This window comes from Rhinopithecus roxellana, chromosome 9 (genome assembly GCF_007565055.1).
Source record: "Rhinopithecus roxellana isolate Shanxi Qingling chromosome 9, ASM756505v1, whole genome shotgun sequence".
Lineage (NCBI taxonomy): Eukaryota > Metazoa > Chordata > Mammalia > Primates > Cercopithecidae > Rhinopithecus > Rhinopithecus roxellana.
The window spans coordinates 109,489,152-109,515,730 of NC_044557.1; the positions used below are offsets into that span (position 1 = coordinate 109,489,152).

At 56.7% G+C, this 26,579-nt stretch overlaps 1 protein-coding gene across 11 annotated transcripts; it reads left to right on the forward strand.

Annotated features, from left to right (window-relative positions):
* On the forward strand, nt 1-25,634 carry SORBS3 (sorbin and SH3 domain containing 3). Of its 11 annotated transcripts, none has more exons than XM_030937806.1 (22): nt 1-154; nt 4,583-4,739; nt 5,039-5,111; nt 6,818-7,011; nt 8,542-8,605; nt 11,721-11,759; nt 12,224-12,317; nt 14,074-14,164; nt 14,370-14,456; nt 14,555-14,608; nt 15,372-15,458; nt 15,928-15,974; nt 16,448-16,587; nt 16,774-16,826; nt 16,936-16,982; nt 17,169-17,283; nt 19,277-19,402; nt 21,234-21,545; nt 21,839-21,942; nt 22,462-22,568; nt 24,809-24,866; nt 24,968-25,634. In XM_030937806.1, exons 1-22 carry the CDS (start codon nt 48-50, stop codon nt 24,972-24,974), a joined length of 2,163 nt encoding a protein of 720 aa, XP_030793666.1. In that variant the 5' UTR covers nt 1-47; the 3' UTR covers nt 24,975-25,634. The 11 variants fall into 11 exon arrangements, with proteins under 11 accessions (XP_030793666.1, XP_030793661.1, XP_030793659.1 ...); XM_030937801.1 differs by having other exon boundaries at nt 3-154; nt 4,994-5,111; nt 14,077-14,164; XM_030937799.1 differs by having other exon boundaries at nt 4-154; nt 4,994-5,111.
* The last annotated feature ends 945 nt before the right edge of the window (nt 25,635-26,579 follow it).

Consider the following 26,579-nt stretch of genomic DNA (forward strand, 5'->3'; position numbering starts at 1 on the left):
GGTCAGAGCCCTAGAGAATAAGAGAAGCTTGCTGCTGGTGAGGGGGTATGGCCAGGATTCCTGGAGTTGGAAGAGCTTCAGCTTCACCATCTTGGGAGAAGAAGGAAGAAAGTGAAAGTGATGTGGTCCTTCTTAGTCCCAAGGACCCGGACAGGTGGGAAAAATGCATGTCTAAGAAAATGGGCACCTATTTTATCCCTGAGGGAGGGAAGAGGCTACCTGGGGTGGGTAAGCAGGCATCTAAGCTTCAGGGGAGGGGCAATGCACTGCTGCCTCCCTCAAGAAGTGTCCCAGGGTTCCTCCCCCGCTCAGCTGTCCTCCACAGCAGTGCCCCTGCGATCCCCATCTCTCCGCCTTCCTGGAGAGGCAGGTTCTTGGAAGGAGTCTTGAAGGTCATCTTGTTCAGCTCCCGCTCAGTGCAACAGTTGCCTTTACAAAGATGCCCCAGGATTGGCAGACCCAGAACCCCTGGAATCATGTAAAAATGTTTCCTGGGAAGCCTTGGACCTGCTTCCCTATGATGTGTCCCCCAATGGTCCCACTGCTGCTGGTGCGGCTGTCTGTGTCTACATGGCAGCCCCGCAGGCGCAAGAGGCCAGCAGGCCCATCTGAAGCTTCTCAACCCAAACATCTCCTCCAGCTTTCACGTGTGAAGTCGTTTTAAGGCAACTGGGGAGAGCTCCTTTACCTGAAGGAGGGAGAAGATAAGACTAAAGCAGTAATGGTGGTAGGGACTGAAAATCTCTTAGTCTTTTCTCCACTCTCTTTCCTTCCAATCTTTGAGTTGAGCGGTGAGTTTGGAAGACACTCCAAAGCTCTTGGTGGCCTCTGGCACCAGTCTGACACCCAGTGGGAATGCAGGAGATGACATTAGTTTTCATAATTTAGCATTGATCACACCCAGCTCCTATCTAAAGTTGATCAGTAACTATTTGCTGGTTGGTTGGTTTGGGGCTTGGGGATCCCTGAGCCAACCCAAGGGCTAGAAAGGATTCCAGAGCGTTTCCAGGCCGGTCAATGCTCCTTAAGCATTCCCACTTTCTGAAGCAGGCCCTGTGCCACACAGAGGCTTGGGGCAGAGACAGGGAGAGGGGATGGCCAGAGTGGATGGGGAGCAAGAGGGCCAGGGCTCTAGGGACCCAGCTCAGAGCAGCGGGAACAGCGGAAAAGCAGGCAGATCAAAACAAACACAATGTCTGGGAACACCAAGACCCTCCTAATCTCATCCCCGAAAAAGGGACCCCACCCTTATCCTCTTTAGGGGCGCGGCACGCCCAGGGAGGCCGCTCCCTTGGGCTGATTTCCTCCCTGTGCCTGCACGTGTGTGAGCGTCCCCACGTTTGCAGTGCACGCGCGCCTGTTTGTTTGCACACGCCCGGCCGCGCGCCGCCGCAGGCACACTCTCTCCCCCAGCGCCGAGGGGCGGCGGGGCCTTCCCCTGGTCAACTCTGCCACTCTGCCCGCGGGGCGCCGTCATCTCGCTCCCGGCCTGTCCGCCTCCCCTGGCTTGCCCAGTTCACCACTCCTGCCCCCTTGTCCGGTCTCGGCCCGGTTCACCACTCCTGCCCCCTGTCCTGGCTCCGCCGCGCGGCCGCTCGCTTCCCACACTCTGGAAATGTCGCTGGAAACTCTGAGTGGCCCGCGTCGGGCCGCCCGACCCCTCCCAGACGCCAGCCCCGCGGTAGGGGCCGGGATGGCTGCTGGGAAACCAGAGAGAACTCCCCGGAGACCCTCGGCGGCCCCTCCCGGCGCCGCCTCCCCGCCGGCCCGGCCTCCTCTGCAGGGGACCAGTGTCCCCGCGCGCGCCCCGACGGACGGAGGGCACTCGCACGCCCCTCCTCTCCGGCCCAGCCCCGGCCCGCAGTCCAGATCCCAGACCCAAACTCCGCCCGCCCCGCCGCGCGACTCTCACGGTCCTGCCTCCAGCGCGCGCCCCCTCGGCCTCCCTCTTCCTCCTCGGGCGCCCGGCCTGGCCCGGCCCGTCCTGACCCGGTCACGAGGGCCGCGACGGCCCGCGCTTCTCCCTGCCCTTCTTCCCCGAGCGCCCGCGCCAGGCAGCAGCCGGGCAGGGATGCTCCTGCGCTCCCGGACGGCCTCGGGCCCAGCCACCTGCTCGCCGGGGAAGGTAGGTCCGCGGAAGGAGGGGCGGGGAGCAGGTGAGGCCGCGGGAGGGACCCACGCCCAACCCCAGGGGACCTCACCGAGTCCCTCCCCCGGGTCCGCGTCCCAAACTCTGGGAAGAGGTGGGAAGTGCCCCCCATCAGCCCTCATACCAGAAAAAGCGAAATTCAAGAAATCTGCCCTTGTACACGTGGCCTTGTGGCTGAGAAATACCTGGGTAAGCACTTAGGGCCAGGCCCCCAAGAACAGGGCAGTGTTCAGAGCAGGAAGGCCGGTGTCCACCCCAGCAGAGCTGCCTCCCCTCTGCCGCTCCCGGGACCTCGCCCGCTCCCGGGGCTGGCTGCCTGCGTGGAGGGGCGGCCTGAATTGTGGGAGGACCCCTCCGCTCTCTGCTACATAGGGGACCAGTCCCCAGATGCTGCCCTCTTCCTTGGAAGTCCTCCCTAAGTCTCCTGATCAGGCTGCCAAGAGAAGAACTCTGACCACCCTTCCCTGGAGGTTCCCGGGGGGGGTGTCACAGGGAGCAGGGTTGAGAAGGGGCAGATGGGGGCACCAAGGGTCAGCAACCTCTGACTACAGGTCGTGGGGGACCTCCTGCCCTGCCCATCCTTCAAGAGAGCAGTTCTCACAGAGCACGAGGTGGGAGGGGAGGTCAGGGAAGGAAGGCGCTGTCAGCTGATGGCCCAGGCAGCGGGTGCTGACCGGCAACTTGGCCTGAAGCAGTCAGCTGGGCAGGGAGGGGCACTGCGAGGAGCCAGCCCGCTCCAGGCCTCCTGAGCTTCCACCCCACCCTGCCTCAACTTCCCCCCACAAGGGGAGGTGGAGTGTGGGGACTGGGGTGTGTCTGCATGTTTTGCTTTGGTGGGAGTCCTAATTGGACCCAGCTGGGGAGCTGCTCCTCCTCCAGCCTCAGCCCTCCACTTCCCGCAGTCAGGCATGGGCACAGAAGAGCTGTGTCACAGCAACTCGAATGTCAGAAGTCCCCACAAACTCAAACCAGAGACAGGGAGCTGCCCCCAGCCTTGGCTGCACCCTCGCCAGCCCTGGGCAGGAGCTGGGTCCAGGGGATGAGTCATCTCAGCCTTATTCTACCTTCATCCCCTCCGGGCCCCCCAACTCTTACACTGCTCATATGACTGCACCTCCCACCACTGTTCAGCTGACACCCCTCTGTACCCACAACCCCCGTGCAGCTCATGTGGTCTGCCCAGTGGCCCCCCCAGAAGTCATATTCACAGCTCTGCACCCAGATTCCAACACACACATACACACACAGCTCCTCCTGATGCATTTGCAGCCCTCCCTGAGAGCCCCCAAGGACCCCACAGGCACAAGCAAATCTAATTCCATCCAGTCCTGGGCAGTGGCAGAGCTTGGCTGTTTCTGGTCCAGTCTAGCAGCCAAGATGAGGAGGGATGGACACCATAGCACAGCGCTCTGGGTCAAAAAGCGCACTTGGACACCCCAAACTGGGAGCCCCTTTTTGTCCTCTTGCACCCACCCTTCTGAGCTCCCCTCTTGCCCCTCCATTCCCTGGGTGCCTGGGGCTCCCCTCTGCTTCCCCAGCCTTGGCATGAAGGCAGCCTTGGCAGAAGAAGCTGGCTGCGGGCAGGCATGGTGCTGTCAGGGAAGACCCTCCACTCACAAAACAGCCTGGAGTGGCGGGAGAAAGTGGAGCCAGGGTGCGCGTGTATGTGCGTGCACACGTGGTCACATGCAGAACACCCCAGGGCACTCAGCACCACCTCTCCGTGGGCATGAGCAGGTCCAGCTTTGCCCTCACCCACCGCTTCTCTCTACACCCACCCAGAGCCCTCTGAGTCCTCATTCTGTGAAGAAGGCCAAAGAAGGGCCCGATGCTCCCTGTGACCTCGCAAGAGTGGGTCTTCCTGCCTGGAAATGTCCCCCGCCCCCCGATGCTCCCCGTGGCCCTGTCGGGCTTAAGGCCCTGCTGGCTGCTTCCTAGAGGGCAGTGGGCGGGTGGCTGAGTAATCCCTTGTGCCTGCAGGCAAGAGATGCCCACACAGGGCCTGGGGGAGGCAGAGGGAACTGAAACAAAGTCCTGTGTGCCCAGGCCCCCGCTCTGCCAGCTGCCCCAGTTCCCCTGCGCCTTCCCTCCAGGGCAGTGGGGAAGCCGGCTGCACCCGTGCAGGGAGAGCCCCACGGGCTCCTGGCCAGCCCCTCCCCTCCTCCTTACCCAAGCTCCCCCTCCCCCACTCCCACCCAGAGCTCCTGCCCTGGGCCTAACAAGTGGCCCATTGTGCCTCTGGGAGCCGGCAGGCACGGGCAGCCTGCAGGCGGGTGCCTGGCGTGGCCTGTTTCCTGGGTCCTTGAGCTCGCACCCAGCTGATCCTGACCCCCTCCCACAGCCGGCCCCTCCTCCCCTACCCCAGGGTCGAGCCAAGAGGGCATGGGCAGCCCGGCCTAGCAGGGCTTTCCCTTCCTTCCTCCTTCTCCACAGAGGACACGCAGAGGAGCAGCTGGCTCGCCCTGAGTCCTCCAACCTTAACCCAAGCATGCAGGGACCACCCCGAAGCCTCCCCGCTGGGCTCAGCCTGGACGACTTCATCCCTGGCCACCTCCAGTCCCACATAGGGTCTTCCTCCTGGGGGACACGGGTGAGTGATTCAGTAGGAAGGAGGGTGTCTTGGGGACCCAGAGTTGGTTGGGACGCTAGCTAGTCAGGTGGGGGCAGGAGGATGAAAGGGATGGAGGGAGGCCTGAAGAGAGTTCTGGGGGGCCTCGCTGGTTTCCCACAAAATCGTCAGGTGGGCCTGGGACCGTCACTGAGGGGTATGGGCTGTGCCTAGTAGCCATCCCTCCCTCCCACCCTGCTGGGCCCTGAGCTGCCGCTCCTGGCCACTACCCGCAGGTGCCCGTGATCCGGAATGGTGGCTCCAACACCCTTAATTTCCAGTTCCATGACCCCGCGCCCAGGACTGTGTGCAATGGCTGCTACACACCAAGACAAGATGCTTCCCGGCACCCGGGTAGGTCTGCTCAGGAGCCTCATGCCGGAGATGGAGGGTCAGGGCCCTGCCGTCTGGCACTGCCTTGTGTCAAGTGAGAGGGGCAGCAGCGGGAGATGGGGTTCTTGAGGCCATGAGGAGGTTCCTCAGAGGCCTCTGGGCTCACTACGAGTCCCTCCCTGCGGAGCCTGCTGACTCTGCAAGAGACATCATCCGCTTGGGGAGAGCAGGCTGATGCATCCCTTCCCCTGCCCTCCAGCCCGGTGCCAGGGAAAGGAAGTGTGCAGGAGCCCTGGGCGCAGGGGGACCTCCTGCAGGGACTGGAGATGGAAGGGTGGAGGTGATGTGGGTATCTGTTGGCTTGGGAAGGGGTGGAGACTGTCCCATTCAGGCCCAACAGGCTGCCCAGCAGGAGGTTAGAGAGGCAGCTCTAGGTCCTGGCCCAGAGGTCCTGGGAACTCCTGGGTGCAGGCCAGCCCTGAATATGTCTCTCCTAAAGTGACATCTTTTATGCAGCATTCCCCTGAGACAGGTGCTGTGTAAAGGAATTTATTCATTTAACAAAGTATCCAGCCTGGGCAATATAGCAAGACCCTGTCTCTATCAGTCTGGGTGACACAGCAAGACCCTGTCACTTAAAACACACACACACTGGGAGGCCGAGGTGGGTGGATCACCTGAGGTCAGGAGTTCGAGACCAGCCTGGCCAACGTGGCGGAACCCTGTCTCTACTAAAAATACAAAAATTAGCTGGGTGTGGTGGTGTGCGCCTGAAATCCCAGCTATTTGGGAAGTTGAGGCAGTAGAATCGCTTGAACCTGGGAGGTAGAGGTTGCAGTGAGCTAGGATCATGCCACTGCATTCCAGCCTGGGCAACAAGAGCAAAACTCTGTCTCAAAAACAAACAAACAAAAAACACCCACACAATTATGGAACACCCAGAGCATGCTGGACACTGTAAAAACCCTTTACAAGGCTCACCTCATTTAACCCCTTGATATCCTGACAAAGTAGTGGTGATGATGACTGATAGCATCCCAGTAAGGAATCCCGCCCACAGAGACGTTCAGCCACAGAGGCTGAGCTGCAATTCACACCCTTGTCCATCTGGTCTCAAAGCCTTTATGCTGCTGCCCTAGCTACTTAGAAGCTAACAGTTATGGCTAAGTTGAGGACTCAGTCACAACCATGTCTAGGGAATGGGTTTCTGACCTTCACTGAGAGCCTCTTGACTGTGGATCAGGCACTGTGCTGGGTACAGTCACACACACTAGTTGTCACTGAATCCTTGTCACGATGACCCTTGTTTTACAGAAGTGGAAACTGAGACACTGCGAGGGTGACTGATGTGCCCCAGGCCTTGGCAGCCAGTGGGTGGCAGAGCTGGGGTCTGAATTCAAGTCTGTCCCCTCCAAGCCCAGCATCTTTACTGCCACACCCCAGCTGGGATGTCCCCTGCATTCTCTACAAGTAATGATTTCCAGACCTTATTCTGAAAGCACTTAGGATAGTCCCAGGAAAGAAGGATGAGGGTAGGGCCAGGCACAGCATTCTCAAAATCCATTTAAATTCACTTAAACAAACAAACTGAGTCATCCACTCAAACAAACGATGTGATGTTGAAACTTTGAACCCACAGAGATCCATGCTCTGAGGAGCTAAGGGACACACAGGTTCAGGTGGAGACCACTGCCTTTCACTAATGCTCTCCTGCACGCACCCGACAGACCCCACGTGTTATCAGACCTGGCCAGGCCCTGGGAGCAAGCCCTCTGCAAGCACAAAGATCCCTGCCTCCCAGCATGCCCAGAACTGGTCAGCCACGTGGACCAAGGACAGCAAGCGTCAGGACAAGCGCTGGGTCAAGTACGAGGGAATCGGGCCCGTGGATGAGAGCGGAATGCCTATTGCCCCACGATCCGTGAGTCCAGGGCTGGGGGCCACAGTGAGATGGGGCCCAGGGATCTACAGGAAGCTCGACTTGTGTGCATTAAAGTGGGGGTGGGGCAATAAAGGCCACACCCAAACCATCCCAGACTAAGCAGGGGTTCAACCGTGGTGGGGTTCAGGGGCCGTAAACCTCATGAAGCTACGGACACCCTCGTGTGCCTGAGTTACTCAAGTGGTTTGTGCAGGGTACAGATCTAGAACTCCCATCAGTGTCTCAAAGGTAGAGAACCCTGCTGTAAGGGATGAGGCTGCGGGGCACCCTCTCTTAGTTTCATATCCCCAGGGCCTGTCATGACGCTCATGAAATGGTTGCTCAATGAATGACTGACTGGCCGAATGAATGAGTCTTGTCTGAGAAGATCTCTCACTGTGGCAAGAGTGGAAGGATCTGGGGGTCCAGTTAGGACTGGGGATACCCTGCCCTTTTCCATCCACTTTCGTGTCTTGACTTAGCTCTATTTTCTTTCTTTTGTTTTTTTTTTTCTGAGACGGAGTCTTGCTCTGTCGCCCAGGCTGGAGTGCAGTGGTGCAATCTCGGCTCACTGCAAACTCTACCTCCCAGGTTCACGCCATTCTCCTGCCTCAGCCTCCCAAGTAGCTGGGACTACAGGCACCTGCCACCTCGCCCAGCTAATTTTTTGTATATTTAGTAGAGACGGAGTTTCACCATGTTAGCCAGGATGGTCTCGATCTCCTGACCTTGTGATCCACCCGCCACAGCCTCCCAAAGTGCTGGGATTACAAGCGTGAGCCAGCGCCCCCAGCGGCCAGCTCCATTTTCTCATCTGGAAACTGGAGATGGTAACATACCCCTCCTGCCTCCCAGGGCTGTTTTGAGCCTTGAATGAAGCAGGTGATGGGAAACACGCATCTCACTCCTACGTTAGTACTGTCAATTTTGGCCCAGGTGCAGTGACTCACACCTGTAATTCCAGCACTTTGGGAGGTCAAGGCAGGAGGATCACTTGAAACCAAAAGTTCAGACCAGCCTGGGCAACATAGTGAGACCCTGTCTCTACAGAAAATAAAATAAAATTAGTTAGGCAAGGTGGTGCACACCTCTAGTTCCAACTACTCAGGAGGCTAAGGCAGGACGATTGCTTGAGCCTAGGAATTGGAGGCTGCAGTGAGCTATGATCATGCCACTTCACTCCAGCCTGTGTGACACAGTGAGACCCTGTGTCCCCCAAAAAGAAAAATGTTCTTTGTAGAAACACTAGACATAAAGAAAAGCAAAGAGAAAAAATGTAAATTACCCCAAATCTCGTAACATCATTATTGCGTACACTTCGATGGACATCTTGCCATATATCTTACTTATATAGGATGTGTTACATGAAGCTATTGTTATTAAAGAGATCACAAGAGAAGCATTCCCCAGCTCGCCTATCGGGGGTTCAGGGGTGGCCAGAGAAAGGACTCATTAGGGAAAAACTTTTGTGGCTTGCTATTGGGAGGGTGAATAAGCAGGGACGACTGACTTTGCATTTTCTGATCCCAGAGTGTTGACAGCCCCAGAGACTGGTACCGGAGAATGTTCCAGCAGATTCACCGGAAAATGCCAGGTAAGATACCCTTCCAGGGTCCTCGCCCTGCCGAAGTGGATTCTGGCCCCTGGGGCTTGGAGAGACAGGGAAAGAAAAGGGGACTTAGCTGCTCAACGGGTTCCTCTTCACCTCCCCCGAGGCTCTAATGGGTAGTCCTGAAACTAGGCTATCCCCTCCCTGTACTCGGAGCTAGCAGTGCTCTCTAGAGCAGCCCCAGAAGGACATTGACCAGTCACTGTCCCCCAGCGTCCTCTGAGGGGACTGAGAAACCATTCCTTTCCTGAAGTCCCTCTCTGATTTCCCTGCCAGGCTGGAATGCCACTGTTAGTGGTCATTTCCTTACTGGAGGCATTGTTTTCTTCCACAACTCAAAATGCAGCCAACCCTGGGGGTGCCTGTGAGCTGGCTCTGAGGTCACCCATTCATTCAGCGAGTCCTTGACCATCTATTGAGCATGGACCACGTGCTGAGCACTATTCTAGGTGCCAAAGATGAAAGGAAGTCACACATTAAACACACACCTTTGACATGGCAGATGGTGGAAAGGGCTAGGGAAAAATAAAGCCAGACCAGAGGAGTGCCCCAAGCAGGGAGGCTGCTACTTCACCCAGGAGGGGCCAGGAAGGCCACTTGTAAGTGGTGTTTGATCAGACCACGGAGGGAGTGAAGGAGTCGGCCTGGCAGAGCTGGGGGGAGGATTCCAGCAAAGGGAGCTCCGAAGACCCAGAGGTAGAAGCATGTTCTGGACTGGCAAGGAGAGCCTGGCCTGGAGCCAGGAGCATGTGGTGGGAGATGGAGTTAGAGAGGTGGTGGGGTCAGGGCATGTGGGGCCTCGTGGGCCATTACAAGGACTTCAGCTTTTACGGTGCAAATGAGGAGGAGCCACTGAACGGAAGAGTGCCATGCTTTGACAGGTAATGGCTGAAAAGGTTGTGCCTGGCTAAGGGGTGGGGAAGGAATGGTGGAAGCAGGGTGACCAGTTCCCTTGCCTGGTAAGGGCTAGGGAGAAAAGGCCACCTTTACAACTTTGCTTTAATCCAGGCGAGAGGTAATCGTGTGTTAGACCAGGGTGGTAGCAGTGGCCCTGGTGGGACAGGGTGAGACTATGAATACATTGCAGTCACTGGAATTTGCTGATGGATTGGGCATGGCATGGAAGAGACAGTCAAGGATGGTTTTAAACCTCAGCAAGTTGAAGACTGGAGTTGCCATTGGTCAAAACAGGAAAGCCTATAGGAGGAGCAGGTTTAAGAGGCATTCACAGGCTGGGCGCAGTGGCTCACGCCTGTAATCCTAGCACTTTGGGAGGCTGAGGTGGGTGGATGGCCTGAGTTCAGGAGTTCGAGACCAGCCTGAGCAACACAGTGAAACCCTGTCTCTACTAAAAAAAAAAACACAAAAAATTAGCTGGGTGTGGCGGCATGCACCTGTAATCCCAGCTACTCGGGAAGCTGAGGCAGGAGAATTGCTTGAACCTGGGAGGCGGAGGTTGCAGTGAGCTGAGACCATGCCACTTCACTCCAGCCTGGGCGATAGAGCAAGACTCTGTCTCAAAAAAAAGAAAAAAAGAAAAGAGGTGTTCAGTTTTAGACACGTGTTCCCTCTGAGTGAAGAGATGGAGTGAGCAGATGAATATCCAAGTCTAGTTCATGGGACAAGGTCTAAACTGCAGATAAAAATACCTGGGACTCAGTCAAAAGAGATTTTGGGACCAGCCTGGCCAACACGGTGAAGCCCTGTCTCGATCAAAAATACCAACATTAGCCGGGAGTGGTGGTGTGCACCTGCAATCCTAGCCACCCCGGAGGCTAAGGCAGGAGAATTGCTTGAACCTGAGAGGCAGAGGTTGCAGTGAGCTGAGATCATCCCACTGCACTCCAGCATGGGTGCCTCAGTCTCAAAAAAAAAAAAAAAAAGAGAGAGATTTTGATTTAAAGTTTCCCCAGTAATTCTAGTGTGCAGCCAAGATTGTGAATCATGGGAATAGATGGTTTTTAAAAGCCTTAAGACTAGCTGGGTGCGGTGGCACACAGCTATGGTCTCAGCTATTTGGGAGGCTGAGGAATTCAATTCAATTCCTGGGAGCCCAGGAATTCAAGTCCACCTTGGGCAACATAGCATGATCCCCATCTCTGGAAAACAACAATCCATAAGACTAGACAAGATCACCTAGGGAGATAGAGAGACAAACAGACCCCAGGACTGAGCCCCCACGCCCCTGGATGCTTAGAAGTTTGAGAAATGAGGCGGAACCAATAAGGCAACTGAGAAGGTAGAGCCAGGGAGGTAGGAGGAAAACGGAGAGGTCTCCCTGGGGCCAAGTGGAAAGGGAATTCCAAAAGGAGTATGTGACCAGTGGTGACAAATGCAGCTGATGGGTTGAGTAAGATGAAGACTTAGAATTGACCGTCAGATTTGGCAACGTGGAGGTCACCAGCATCCTTGATAAGAGTGGGTGGATGGGCAGTGGTGAGCAGAAGCCTGTTTAGGGAGATGGGGAGTAGGGGGATTGGAGATGGTGAGGTCTTTATGGTCACTGGTTACAGTTTGCTATGGGGGAAAGCAGACAAATCCAGGAGTCGGAGGAGGGTGTGGGGTCCAGTGAGGGGTGATGTGGCTGGTGTTTAGGCAGGTGCCATTGTAGCGTGTGTGTGTGTGTGTGTGTGTGTGTGTGCGCGCGCGCGCGCGTGAGCCGTGGGGAGCAGTGGGTCAGTAGCTCTTCCCAGGAAGAAATTCCCAGGCACCTTGAGGAGCTAGGAGTGGGTCTGGGCAAATGGGAAAGGAAAGCATGGGGAAGAGGGTGCAAGCCGAGGTTCCCCAGCCTGAGTGGCGAGGGCAAGTCCACAAAGGTCAGGAGAGGGTGTGTGTGGGAATGGGGAGGGAGGAGCAGGAGAGCTTGGGCAAGGCGGCTGCCCTCTTGGCTCGCTTAGGCCCCAAGCCTGCCAGAGGCATTTCAAGCCCTCCAGAGAGCTGCCCTCCTAATTCCTTCCCTCCCTTGGGACATTCTTCAGGCCCTGACTCAGTCCTCGGCCCCCTGCTCTAGGGATGTTGGGAGCGGCTGTGGTTGCCTCCCAGGGCACCCTGCCTTCGCTTTCTGCCCCGTCCCATGACCTGGTCCCTTTTGCTCCTGCAGACCTGCAGCTGGACTGGACCTTCGAGGAGCCACCCAGAGGTGAGTGGATGTGGGCCCACCTGCTTGCCATAGCTCTGCACCTGTGTCCGTCCCTCCCTGGGGCTGGGACCTGCAGCCCCGCCTGGCTTTGGGGCTCTCCAGTTGGCTCGGTTCAACTGGAGAGGTTTTTATAGCTCATTTCCAGAGCACTTCAAATCCCCCAGTAGGTGGTAGTTAACAGCCTCAGCTTGTAGGGGGAATGGGCGCCTGGCCACTCCCTAGCTGGGATTTCTCTGGGCCTCCCTTTCCTCATCTATAAGATGAGATCATCACCTACCCGGAGTTGCTTTGAAGATTTAGTAAACGTTGTAAAGCTCTGGGGGCAACGCCCACGTTCAGTGTCCCTGAGCACCAACCACCCTGTCCCCGCCATCCACCCAGGAGCAAGGGGGTGGTGCTGAAACCCTAAATAATCACCCAGGCACCCTCAGCCCCAGTCCTGGCCTGTCTCCTCCCACCTTCAGTGGTTTCCTCGTGTACCTCCTCTGCAGACCCCAGGCATCTAGGAGCCCAGCAAAGACCTGCCCACAGGCCCGGCCCGGCAGCATCTTCCAGTGGGTGAGCATAGTGGGGAGGGGCCGAGGGCTGCCGAGAGGCGCGGCCCGTGAGACCCCATGGGATGCGCGCCCCCTCGTGGCCACAGCCGACACAGCCTCGGAGCAGCAGCCGGCAGTGGGGTCTGACTTTCCTGTCCCTCTGGCCTCTGTCCCATCTCTGGGTCTCCACCACCCCCATAGACTCTCTTCCCTACAGGGCCAAAGGGGACGGGAGGGCAGGTGTGGCCCTGGCACTCGCTCCTGGCCAGGAACACCTGTGATGCGTTTGTGGTCAGCAGCAGGAACTCTTGCCCCAAAGATCCCACCGGTCTTGTGAGACAGGGAGCAGGGCGGCCAGGGCAGCCATGGATAGAACTGTTGAGGGGAACTTGGACCTGGGGCTGTCCACTTTGAAACCTGAGAGAAAACAAGGGATGTGGAAGAACCCAAGTTCCCGCCTGATAGCACGGAGAGAGGAGCCCCTTGGAGGGACAAGGATGACATTCCTTTCCTCTGTACAAACCACAGCCCCCCCCACCCCCGCCCCGGGCTGCTGGGGCCCTGGCGGGGTCAGCACCACCGTGGGAATCAGGATCTTTGCTCTCAGAGTTAAATCCTTGAGTTTCTTATTCCCTTGCAGGGAGGGACTCATCTCATTAGCATGGCTGAAACTGGCCTGTGGCTCTGGGCAACGCTGATAAGGTTCAGAGGCAAAGGGCTCAAGATTTGGACACTGAGTTCTGGGTTTAAGCCTGTGCATTGCCACTAGCCATGTGACTGTGGGCACCTCTCTCAATCTGAGCCTCTGTGTCCCCATCTTTTAAGTGGTGATGCCCAGAGGGTTCAGTGTGATCATGTATGTATCATGCATCATGTTTTGCACATAGCAAGTCTGCACATTAGTAATATACAGGCTTAATTATGGTTACAGCTTCCTTAGGTTAGGAATGACACATTCCATTCTTACCGTCACTTTTATTATTACCAAAATCAGAATGGAGTCATAATTACACCCAACAAATCCCAACCCTTGGTCAGACATTGCATTATTTGATAAGCCGGATGCAGCAGTTCCTCTCGGTGGAAACTTTCAAACAGAGACTGGAACATTCCATGTAAGCCAGCCAGGAATGGGGCCCTGGAGGGGAGCTAAGGCAGATGTGACCATGCTGTACTGCAGTGACTGCGGTGGTCTCACAGATGGAGTCACTGAATCCAGCACCCTCATGGAACTAAGCCCAGCGAGCAGAAATAACTTGCCCAGAGCTGCAGGGCAGGGCTGCCTCTGGCTTTCCTTGCCCGTGGGTGTACGATCACTCAGCCACAGCACCCAGAAAGACCAGCTTCTTCAAAGCGGAACAGATGCACATAGCCACAGTCATGGGGCCAGACCAAACACACATGCAGGATTTAGCAAAATGGCCCGCAGGAGAGGGTCGGGCCACACCTGGAGCAAATATATGTGTGAGGCCTTCTCCCGGGCACCTCACACATGTTCTCTCACCAAATCATTTCTATATTACAGGTTCTGAGCCTGAGGCTCTGAGGGATCAGTAACTTGTTCAAAGGTCACACATCCACTAAACAATGGAGCTAGAATTTAAGCTTGGAGCTCACACACTTCCACAGTTTAACCTTGCTTCCAGAGTAAGGGCAAGGGAGTCAGAGGCAGAGTAGACCCCACAGCAGGGACAAGGGCAGGGCGAGAGGGCTGTGTGCTGGCTTCTGCCTCAGTCTCCCTAAAAGTAAGCTGAAGAGATGTCCTTCCCTTTCTTAAGAAGAAGCTGGGACCACTCTGAAGAGTTACCTAGAAGCACCTTCAGCTACAGACCTGGAGCATTCTCCACTGTGCTGCAGCCCCCAAATCAGGTAGCCCACCCAGCATGTTCCCTGGTCAGCCCCGGCTGTATGCTGTATGGCCAAGCCCCTGTGCCACGATGTCCTTTCAGCTGGAATCCCTTGGAGGACACCGTGGGCCCACGGGAAGGGCAGGGGCCTGCAAGCCTGCATTTTGAGCCTGGCCAGTGTCCCAGTAGCCCTCTTCACAAGCTGACACCCACCCACCTCCATGCAGGTGCCCAGACGCCGAGAAAAAGTAGACAATGTTTGGACAGAAGAGTCCTGGAACCAGTTTCTGCAGGAACTAGAGACTGGGCAGAGGGTGAGTGCTGGCTGGCTCTCGGGGTGTGCATGCACCCTCAGCTGATACATTTTGGAAAGTGAGCTCACCTGCTCTGACACACCCTTCCTACCCTTCAGCCCAAGAAACCGCTGGTGGACGACCCTGGTGAGAAGCCCTCCCAGCCCATTGAGGTGAGTGCTGCAGGGTGCTGGGGACAGCAGCCTGATAAACCAGGGAGATTAGGGTTTTGGGGGCCCCAGTGACCATGGGCATAGGCCACGAACTAAGAGCTCTCTCTCCAGTCCCACATGGTTTATTTCTGTAATGCCAGCACTCGGGACAGTGGCTGGCATACAGGAGGTGCTCAGTAAACATAAATAAATGTTATTATTTAACTCAGTTAAATAAATGTGTTGGCCAAAGCAGGAGCAGAGAAGGGAGTGGTCAGTGTGCACTGGGATTATCAGGAAATATTCTTGGAGGTGGAGCTGGACCCTTGAGAAGCTCTGAGGGCCTGATCCCGCGGAGACCCATAGCAGAGGCTGGCAGGAAGCAGCGTGAGGGTGGGGGCGCCAGTCCCTGGGGTGGCGGGGGAACCTGGATGGGCACAGTGAAGACAGGCCTTGGAGGGCGAGAGAAGATGGGAGAGGAAATGGGGAGCCCCACTGGTGCTGGAAGAGACATAACTTGGCAGAAACTGGTAGAGCTGCGGAATCGCGGGATCAGGAAGCGCGAAGGCACTCCGGGGGCTTGCAGGGCAGGTGAGAGGCCGCGGCGGGGATGCCCTCTTGGCACCCCGGGCCACATCTCCCGGCAGGAGCCCGGCCCGTGCGCTGAGGCCTGTCCTTACGCCGGCCCAGTGCGCCGGCCTTGCTTCTCACAGCCGACCTTTGACCGCTGCCCCCACCCCCACCGTGCGCTGCCCCTCACTGCCCAGCCTCTCCCCGCCCCCAGGTGCTGCTGGAGAGAGAGCTGGCCAAGCTGAGCGCCGAGCTGGACAAGGACCTGCGGGCAATTGAGACCCGACTGCCGTCCCCCAAGGTGCCAGCCCCCTGGGTTCACCCGCGGGGCACCCCGTTGACCGCACGGTCGGGGCGGGCCCGGAGCCTTGGCGGCTGGGCAGGGCGGAGGACAGGCAGACGAGGTCAAGCCTCCAGCGGCGCGCACAGGCCTCGGGCCCTCCTGGGCGCTGGCGGGCTCGCTCCTCCATTAATAAAATACAGGGCGTCGACTTTCGCAAGTGACCCCGAGGAGCCTTTCTAAGCTGACTCCACGTCAGCCCGACGCCCGGGCTCCCGCCCCGTCCCGCCCCCGGGCCGCAGCCTCGGGGACCCCCGCCCCTTCCCCAGTTCCCGCCCCGCTCCCGGATCGGCCTCGCGGGCGCCTCTAGGACCCCGCGTCCCGCCTGCTCTCCTCCCCTCCCGAGCCGCGAACTTTTCCGGAGGCGGCGGCCTCGACTGCCGCTGGGTCCCGGGGTCGCGGGCCCTGATTGCGCCGTCTCCCCGCACAGAGCTCGCCTGCGCCCCGGCGGGCCCCGGAGCAGCGGCCCCCGGCCGGGTGAGTGGGAGACGCGGGAGGAGGAAGGGGGCTGTCCCGGGCCCGGCGGGAGGGAACGTGGCGCGGCCGGGCGGGGCGGACGAGGGCGATCGCGGGGCCCAGTCGGGGGAGGAGGGAACCGCAGAGCCCAGTGTCCGGGAGGGACCGCAGCGCCACTCTCTGCGGGACGCCGTTCCCGCGCCACCGAGGGCAGCTAACCCCGAGCGGAGGGCGAGGGTCGCGGCCGCTGGGGACGCAGCGCGGTTGGGGCGGCCCCGCCACCGCCCAGGCACTCCCGCTGGGCCCTGCCGGGCCTCACCCTTCCCGGCGCAGCGACTCAGAAAGTAGGACATCCTGTGGAGAGCCCAGGACCCGGGAGACGCCCTGGGAGGAGGCGGCAGGGATGGGGGCAATGGGGGTCGGAGCGGTCTAGGGGTGACCAAGGTGGGGCACGGAGCGCCAGGCTGGAGGCTCAGCCTCTGTGCCCTGTGCAGCCCGGCCTCAGCCTGGAGCTCCAGCTCCCCGAATGCACCTTACCTGGGTTCCGCCCGGTCCCTGAGCCCCCGCAGAATGGCTGATGGAGGAAGCCCCTTTCTAGGTCGGAGGGACTTTGTCTACCCTTCCTCAACCCGAGGTAAGGACCCAGCCCTGCTCTGTTTCTTACGGAGATGCCCACCCAGCAGGCATGCTGGTGCCCCAGGGGTGGCAGGTCATAGAGCCCCTTGCTTCTGCCAGTGCCTGCCCTAGGTGGGGGTGCAGCCCCATTCCAACCCCATCCACCGGGTTGGCCTCCCCAAACTGAGGTTGTGCTTCTCCACAGACCCTAGTGCCTCTGACGGAGGGATCAGCCCAGCCAGGAGGGAAGAGAAGAAGGTAAGGATGGGACCAGGGTGTGGGGGACCTGGAGTGGTCCCAAGGCTACCATCCTGGATCTGCCACCCGCCCAACTGAGGTAGCCCACTCTGTCCTCTCCCCTGCCTAGAGGAAGGCCGCCAGACTCAAGTTTGACTTCCAGGCGCAGTCCCCCAAGTAAGTGCCCTCCTCCCTCTCCGCTTCCACCCAAGGCAGTCTCTGCCATCCCAGAGCGGGATGGGGAGGGGGACTGGGCTGCAGTGGGCATCCCCAAGCGGTGAGAGGAATAAGGTGTACTGGGAAGGGTCTGAAGGGAAGGAGGCTTGGGAGGGCGTCAGCTTACCATGCGGTCCTCACCTGCAGGGAGCTGACTCTGCAGAAGGGTGACATTGTCTACATCCACAAGGAGGTGGACAAGAACTGGCTGGAGGGAGAGCACCATGGCCGCCTAGGCATCTTCCCTGCTAATTATGTGGAGGTGAGCAGGAGGGACAAGAGCAAGAAGGGGTTGGGAGAGACTTAGTGCAAACCTTGGGTTTCCTAAGGCAAAAAACTGTGAGGGGCTGGGCCATGTCTCAGGATTGTCCTTGGCCCCCACAGGGCCTGGCCCAATGCTCTTCATGACCCCAGGAAATGTTTGCTAAATGAGGGTGGAGCCCAGCCAAGGGGAGGACCCAGCAGCCAGCTCCGAAACCCTCTGTGTCCCAGACTTTCACCATTCAGATCCATCTTTCTAAAGCTATCTTTGGGAATCATCCTAATGGCAACTAGCAAGAGTGGGAAGTATGCAACAGTTTATAAATCACATATACACACATAACCTCTTTCAGGTGTATTACTGCCCTGGTTCCTCTCACTGCCCAGAGAGTGAAAGTTTCTCTCTGTTTTACAGATGGAGATGCCAAGGTTCAGTGACAAGTTATTAGGTAAAAGATCTAGAATCTGAATCCAGGTCTTTTGATTCCAGAGACAGGTTCTGGGCTTGACAGATAAAGGGCAATAGGTGACTTTTAAGATATGTCAAGTTATCCAAATTACTGGCATAAAGATGTCCATTATAGTCTCTTACTATCATTTTAATGTCAGTAAAATATGTAGTGATGTCTTCTCTTTCTTTCGTTTTTTGTTTTGTTTTGTTTTGTTTTTTTTGAGAGATGGAGTCTTGCTCTCGCCTAGGCTGGAGTGCAGTGGTGGGATCTTGGTGCACTGCAACCTCCACCTCCCGGGTTCGAGTGATTCTCCTGCCTCAGCTTCCCAAGTAGCTGGGACTACAGGCGTGCACCACCACGCCCAGATAATTTTTGTAATTTTTTTTTAGTAGAGATGAGGTTTCACTATATGTTGGCCAGGCTGGTCTCGAACTCCTGACATCAGGTGTTACACCCACCTCAGCCTCCCAAAGTGCTGGGATTACAGGCGTGAGCCACCGTGCCTGGCCGGTATGTTCTCTTTCATTCCTGATGTTGGCAATTTGTGTCTTCTCTTATTCTGGCTAGAGCTTTATTAATTTACTTGATCTATGGATTTTATTGATGTTTTTGTCTCGTTTTTGTTTTCAATTTCATTGATTTCTGCTTCTTTATTATTTCCTTATTTTTGCTTGCTTTAGGTTTAATTTGTCCTTTTTCTAAGTTTCTTAGGGTAAAAGTTTAGACTATTCATTTGAAACTTATTTTTCCCTAATGTAAGAACGTCAATGCTGTACATTTCCCTCAGAATGCTGCTTTAGCTGCATCTCACACATGTTAATTTTTGGTCAACTCTGACTGTTTTCTCATCTCCTTTGTGACTTCCTTTTTGACCCATGGGTTGGGTTGTTGTTTAATTCAGGCTCTTGATTTGATAGATATCATTAGGCCTCCCTTGCCTGCCCAATAATGCACTTGGTCCTGAAATTTCACAAAGTATATACAGTATTTCACTCCACCAGTCATTTCTGTCTTTGTGTGAAATAGTTGATTGGCTGCTTGATTTTTATGGGCAGAGTGAAGCAAAGAGGACATGAGGATTCTGGGCTCCTGCTGGGGTAGATGGGGAGGAGGAACCAAGACACTGGAACCCAGTGATACCCGGTTCTTGGCAGTGAGAAGAGGATGAATCCTCAGTTTTGGAACAGTTCCCCAAGTTCTCCCTGCTGCTTGGAATGCCTCATTTTCTTCTGTGGTCCAACTGAAACTCTCTAATCGGACTGGCTTCCATCTTTTCTCTTGGACTTTTTCATTCAGTAATGCCCACTCCACATACCCCTATGGAAAATTTTTCTTCCAGGGAGCCTTCCCAGACTCCTCCCCATCCTCCAGCTGCCCTTGGCTGCACTCACCCCTGGCTGCCCTCGGGGCTTGTTTCTGGCGTTTATATCTTTTCTCTGCCTAGGGGCAGGCCCACCTTCTCTTTGCTGTCTCACAGGAACCCCCAGTCTGTGCTATGTTGATGCCCAGGCCAAATCTTTCGCATGACCTTTCTTCATGCAGGTGCTGCCTGCAGATGAGATCCCCAAGCCCATCAAGCCCCCGACCTACCAGGTGCTGGAGTATGGAGAGGCTGTGGCCCAGTACACCTTCAAGGGGGACCTGGAGGTGGAGCTGTCCTTCCGCAAGGTGGGCCAGGCAGGAGATGGTGGGGTGGGTCCGGGCAGGCGAAGATGTAGGTAAATATGTGCACTAAAAACACTTTTTTTGTCTTTCTGAGACAGAGTCTCCCTCTGTCACCAGGCTGGAGTGCAGTGGCGCCATCTCGGCTCACTACAACCTCCGCCTCCCGGGTTCAAGCAATTCTCCCACCTCAGCCTCCAGAGTAGCTGGGACTACAGGCGCCCGCCACCATGCCCGGCTAATTTTTGTATTTTTAGTAGAGATGGGGTTTCACCATGTTGGCCAGGATGGTCTCAATCTCTTGACCTCATAATTCACCCACCTTGGCCTCCTAAAGTGTTGGGATTACAGGCATGAGCCACTGCATCTGGCCTAAAAACACTTTTTAAAAAAAGAGTCCGATGTACCTAGCTTCACCCAGGATTTCAAAATTTTCCCCAGTCTCTTTCATTATGCTTCCTTTAGTGTAGTCTTTTTTTTTCTTCTTCTGCATTTTTTTTGAGACAGAGTCTCACTGTGTTGCCTGGGCTGGCCTTGAACTCCTGGGCTCAGGCGATCCTCCTGCCCCTGCCCCTATCCCAGTCTCCCAAGTAATTTTGGTCCATTTTTAAAAGATCATCGTAAACTTCTAGAGTTATATATATTTTAAACTGCAGGTTGCAGGGGATCATATTCAGCATTTTTATTTTTATTTTTTTTATTTTTATTTATTTATTTATTTATTTATTTATTTATTTATTTATTTTTTTTTCCCCGAGACGGAGTCTTGCTCTGCCGCCCAGGCTGGAGTGCAGTGGCCGGTTCTCAGCTCACTGCAAGCTCCGCCTCCCGGGTTTACGCCATTCTCCTGCCTCAGCCTCCCGAGTAGCTGGGACTACAGGCGCCCACCACCTCGCCCGGCTAGTTTTTTTTGTATTTTTTAGTAGAGACGGGGTTTTACCGTATTAGCCAGGATGGTCTCGATCTCCTGACCTCGTGATCCGCCCGTCTCGGCCTCCCAAAGTGCTGGGATTACAGGCTTGAGCCACCGCGCCCGGCCACAGCATTTTTAAAGGTATAGACAGAAACGTTAGCGTGCGTCACGGCAGAAAGAGCACTTTATCCTACTGTAGGCAGTTCTGTGTACGCACATATGTATGTATTCTGGGCTGTTATTAAAATGTTTTTAACTGTGGAGTGTGGTGAAACAAGTTTGAAAAACGCTGTTCTGGAAAGCAGAGAAGTGGTCTGCCTTTGGTTGATTTGGGGAGCAGCGACTATGCTTCCAAAATCAGCCAAAGACAGACCATAGTGAATGCTACCCAAAAGAGCTGGCCCCAGGGACAGAGGGGGAAGAAGGTGGCTGGATGGAGAGAGGTGGGGGCAGGAGAGAGCAGGGGAAGGCAAGGGCTGGAGGCCACCCTCCCAGGGAGTGGTTCTACCTAATGTCAGCCAGCCTGTGGCCTTGAGGACTCCCTGCCTGTCCTGGGGAGTGTGTTTTTGACACACCTATGACAGGATCCCCCAGCGTGAGGCAGGAACAGGACCCGGCAGGGCAGTAGTGGTAGCACCTGTCCTGTGTGCCTAAGGAGTGGACTGTTGATCTCGTTCACACCTCATAGTGACAGTATGGTTATTTTCACTTAACGGAGGAGAAAACAAGGCTCAGAGAGACAGAGCAGCCTGCCTGAGGCCACACAGCTTGACCTGGCGGAGCTGGGTTTGGATCTGCATTATTAGCCACGGGCTCACCTGTGATTGGAGCTCTGGGGAGGGACCTTGCTATGCATCCCAGATAAGGCACCCGTGGGTGCATGGCACCAGGAAAGCCCCACAGACACTGACTTTCCCCCCTCAGGGAGAGCACATCTGCCTGATCCGCAAGGTGAATGAGAACTGGTACGAGGGGCGCATCACAGGCACGGGGCGCCAGGGCATATTCCCCGCCAGCTACGTGCAGGTGTCTCGTGAACCCCGGCTCCGGCTCTGTGACGACGGCCCCCAGCTCCCCGCATCTCCCCGCCTGACCACTGCCGCCCGTTCAGCCCATCACCCCAGCTCCCCCTCAGCCCCGCGCAGCCCAGCTGACCCCACCGACTGGGGAGGGCAGACCTCCCCCCGCCGCACTGGCTTATCCTTCTCCACCCAGGAGCCTAGACCCCAGACCCAGGTGAGGTAGCCTGCCTCCACCAGAGAGCCGAATTCCTCCCCACCCCCATCCCCCACCCCCGTGACTTGTCCACACTTGGGAATTCGTCCCAGACAGCCCTGGGACAGACAAGTGGGGTGATAGGGCAGAAGCTAGTATGGCAGCCCCACCCTGGCCTGGGGAACCTCAGCTTACCGAGCTCTAGCCCAGGGAGCTCTAGATGGAATCCCAAAGCCAGCCCAGGCTCCTCGGTGTTCTTGGTTCATCCATCATCTTCCTGCCTCTGACATCCCTTTCCTCCTGTCAATCCTCAGAATCTTGGCGCCCCTGGTCCAGCTCTGTCCCACCCTCGAGGTCCCAGCCATCCCCTAGACCTGGGGACCTCTTCTCCTAACGCCTCTCAGATACACTGGACCCCGTGAGTACCATCTGAGGGCTTGATCAGACGTGGGGAGGGGCCACTGGCAGGCAGTGCCCCATATTCCACCCTCCCCCAAGTCCCCACCTGTGGATTTGGGAAACTTGTACCAGGTAGCCCTTGTCCTCGAAGAGCTTATGGTGATTTGGTGCAGGGAGGAGGCGCTGATCTGTGATGTTCCCAATCCCTCCTGGCAGCTACGTGGTCTTGTAACCTTGGTCTCCTCATTGGGTTTCTAGCCCTGAGGTCAGTGCATGTATAATTGAAGTGTGGAACCAGTAGAATGGACAGGAAGGCACCAGGTGCTCAGAGGAGGCGAGGGTTCAGTGGCTTAGGGCCCAGAGGGCAGAAGGGAGTCCTGGGAAAGACTGCACTGAGCACAGGCAGAGTCGCTCCGAGGAGCTGGGGCAGGGGCTAGTGAGAGCGTGAAGGGACCCTGGGGCATTCACAGGAAGTGGCAACACTTGGGTTAGAGCCTCTGGGCCCGTTCTCCGGTTGCCATGATGATGCTTCTCGTAGGTACCGGGCGATGTACCAGTACAGGCCCCGGAACGAAGACGAGCTGGAGCTGCGCGAGGGGGACAGGGTGGATGTCATGCAGCAGTGTGACGATGGCTGGTTTGTGGGTACGTGGGCAGGCCGGGAGGAGGCATCTCAGGGCCCCAGGGGATGTGGGTAGGCTGCTGCTGCCTGCCAGTGCTACTTCAGCAAAGATGCATGGCCGACCACCCCCCACTCAGCTTCCGACCGGGCTACTGGGGAGGGCCTGGCACCCGATGCTTCCCCAAAGCCAGCACTTCTGTTGGCTGCCTTCCTTCATGCCCTGAAGAGGCCGAGGCCCAGGAGGAAACTGGCACCAGTCCAAGGTCACCGATGGAGTCACTGGGGACCCAGGCCAGGGTTCTCGACCTCCAGAGCCCTGCCCCTTCCTCCTGCACACCCCTGCCTCTGGAGCAGCCCTCGGGGAAAGGACCTGGTGGAAAGGACCAGGACTGACACTTGTGTATCCTCCAACCCCTAGCTGGCTCCTCCAGCCTGGGAGGAAAAGGGAGTGGAGCAAGGTCCCAGCCCCTCAGGGCTGGCCCAAGGGCAGCTCTGACCAAGGACAAATGCAGGAAGCCTCAGGTTGGCCTTGGCCTGAATCAAGGTGACGAACCTACCAGGCTTCACATGGCCTCTTTCCCCAGAGTGGGCTGGCCCTGTGCAGGTCTCATCTTCAGAGGATGGGCCGTCCCCAGAGAGAAGAGAGTGGCCAGAAGCCCCCTGCCCCTCCTCAAGCAGGTTTTGAGGCCTGAGGGGTTGGGGGGCTGCTTGGGCAGCCCCTTGACCTGGCAGCCCACCCTTCCTGATCTGATTCCTGTACAGCTGCCAGCCAGTCTCCTGACCCACCCAGGACCTTAAGCACTACCCTGTGAATGGCCCCTACCTTCTGGTGGGGGAGGGAGGCGTGCTTAGAGATGTATTCAAATTTACTCGATATACTTTTGCTTTGGAATTTTTTTTTACAACTACTAATAAAGTTTTGCAAATCTATGCAGACAAGAAGAAAAAGTACCACTTTTGTGTTATGAGCCACAAGTGCTTTGAGAGGAATGGGTGAGACCTGTGCCCTCTCTGGTATGGCAGCCACCAGCTGCATGCAGCTGTTGAAATGTAGCTCAAATGAAATAAACTAAAAATCCAGTTCCTCAGTTGCATGGGCCAATCTCAAGTGCCCAACAGCCACACGTGGCTAGTGGTGACGATTTTAGTTAGCACAGGTCAGGGAAGGCTTCCTAAAGGAAATGAGGGAGCTGGGCCTGGAAGGGCAGGGGAAGGATTTTGGGAGACGGAGAGGAAAGGGAGGTACACAGGGCAGAGGATGAGGGTGGGAGTGGGACGAGCATGGGCTGCCCCCAAGGAAGTCAGGGTGTCAGCCTGGAAGGGGAGGCTCAGGATCATCCATTCACCCAAGGTCAGGAGTGACGTTCATTTGAGTTTATATTCCTATTTTTCTATATGTAGGAATAGAATAATATTTATTACATTTCTGTATTTCTATATTTCTCCATTCCCTCTTCCTCGCAGGCTGGAAGAACCAGCTGGGGGGTGTGGGGATACACAGGTGTGAGCTCTGGGCCTTTCCACCAGGAACTCTCCCCAAGTGCTGCTCCAGAGGCAGGGGTGTGCAGGGGAAAGGTGCAGGGCTCCGAAGGTCAGCAACCCTGGCCTGGGTCCACAGTGACTCCATTGGTGACCCTGGGCTGGTGCCAGTTTCCTCCAGGGCGTCACTCTCTTCAGGGCATGAAGGAAGGCAGCCAACAGAAGTGCTGGCTTTGGGGAAGCATCGGGTGCCAGGCCCCCCAGATGCTTTGCCCGCTGGGGTTCCCCCTCCTCCTCTTCAAGACACGAGTTTCTGTGGGGCTGTAGACCAGAGGCTTGGATCTGTGTCCCAAGCTTGCTCCTAAGCATCGGGATACTCTCAGGCAATTCATTCAGCCTTCTCTTAGGCCTTCCCACCCATCTCTAAGTGAGGGTGCCATATTAGACCAGGGATGTTTCTCCCGATTTCAGTTCTGTGGTTCCTCCTCCTGCGTCCCCACTTTGCGGAGGAGGTGGGGAGTGACTGCGCGCTGTGTACAGTGTGATGCGCCTTTGTTGATTGCTCAGATTCTTTGGTTGTTAAGTGTGGGAAGTGTAGCTTTGCCCATCTAAGCTTCTGCCGCTAGGGGGCAGGAAGGAGGAGAGCAAATCCAACTCCCTCCCTGGGCTCCCCTACAGAACTCCCCTACAGTTCTGGGCACTGCCGGCAGGGGGCAGGCCCTCACCCTTGCATCCCTGTTGAAGAAGGGAGTGGGGAACGCTCTTCCTGCCTTTCCTCTTTCAGGTGTCTCCCGGAGGACCCAGAAATTCGGAACATTCCCTGGAAATTACGTTGCCCCGGTGTGAGTGGTCTCCATGGCAACTTGGAGCCAGCCAGGATGGGGTGGGGAGCGGTGGCACTCGTGGGAGGGACATGACCCCTGGCCACATCCTCCTTCCCCAGGACCTGAACTCCCGGCATCTGCAGACGACCCCCGCAGCCTTTCCCTTGGACCCCCCTCGAAGCCCCCTGGACTGATTCCCACCCACGACTCACAGACATTCCTCCCACAGCCCTTTCATTTCCTCCCCACCCCACTCCCCAAATACAGAGGTCCGCTTTGAAGTGGAGACCATTTCCAGGCCTTATTGAGACCAGACCCCAAGTACCCCACCCCCATCCTGCTCCAGCGTTTCCTCTAACAGGGACCAGCGCTCTGCTTTGCCCCCAGGGGGTTCCTCTAACCAGGACCAGCTTCCTAGCCTCCTAGAGACCAAAGGCCGCCCCCGCCTGCTGGGGTTCCTCCCACCACCCCAGCTTGCTGGCTGCCCACTTTGCCTTCTGGCCTCCAGCTGGGCATGGTGGGCCGGAGCAAGGCGGGGGACAGCAGCACCTTCTTAGCGATCCAGGCCTGGCAAGAGCTCTGGCCCCAAGGCTACCTCTTCCCAGGGGCTGCCAAGTCCTGGGCCTGGCCCTGGAATATCACCCCGCACTGTGGGGCCGGGCACCACTAGCCTGGCTCAAATGTTCCCCAGGGAGACTGCTGTGTGCTGCCCACCTGCCTGCTGGCTCTCCCCCAGCCCCACGTCCCCTCTGGAAGAGAATGTAAAATAAACCTGGACACAAGGGACTTTGTCTCTGAGGCCTTTTCCTTGGGGTAGGAGATGCCTTCTTCTGTCTGGGAAGATGGGAATTCCTTCTGCTGGGGGCTGTGCTGGGAGACAGGTGGGACAGGTGTGTGTGTAAGGGAAGGATGGAAAAACACCGTTATTGCCTCCAAAGATCTCTGCCCTTGGGTGTCAGGCAGGCTGGGATAGCCCCCACAATTGGGCAGCTGTGTGGCAAGAAGTGCTGGGAGAATGAACAGTGCCAGGCCCTGGTAGCAGGGAGACATCAGAGATGGGGGACTGAATGTGGCCTTGTTTGCAGACTGTTTTGATTGTGGAGCTGCCACCGTGGGGTTGCTGGGCTAGATGACATTTCTAACTGTTCTGCTGTTTTCCTTCTGTGTGCTCCATTTCCACACCGAAGTCCTTGTATGTGTGTTTATTCTCCTCTTCGGGCTCAGGCGTTTGAGCAGTCCTTTGTGGGAAGCTGGGAGTGGTGAGGCACAGCCAGCCAAAACTGCTCTTGAACAAGGGTTTTTTTTTTTTTTTTGTGAGATGGGGTCTCTTTCTTTCCCCCGGGCTGGAGTGCAGTGGCCCAATCTCGGCTCACTGCAGCCTCTGCCTCCCGGTTTCAAGCAATTTTCCCACCTCAGCCTCCTGAGTAGCTAGGATTACAGGGTTGCAGCACCATGCCCAGCTCATTTTTGTAGTTTTAGTAGAGACAGGGTTTCACCACGTTGGGCAGGCTGGTCTTGAACTCCTGACATTGGGTGATCCACCCACCTCGGCCTCCCAAAGTGGTGGGATTACATGCGTGAGCCACTGCGCCCGACCTTCAACAAGGTTTTATAGTCCTGGAGCTTGCGGGTCCCTGTGGGATGACAGTGGTGGCATAGTCCAGGCAGACTCCAGCCATTCTGCCAAGAAAGGCAGCTCCGTGTCTCAGCTGCTGCTGAGAGGTGAGCAGG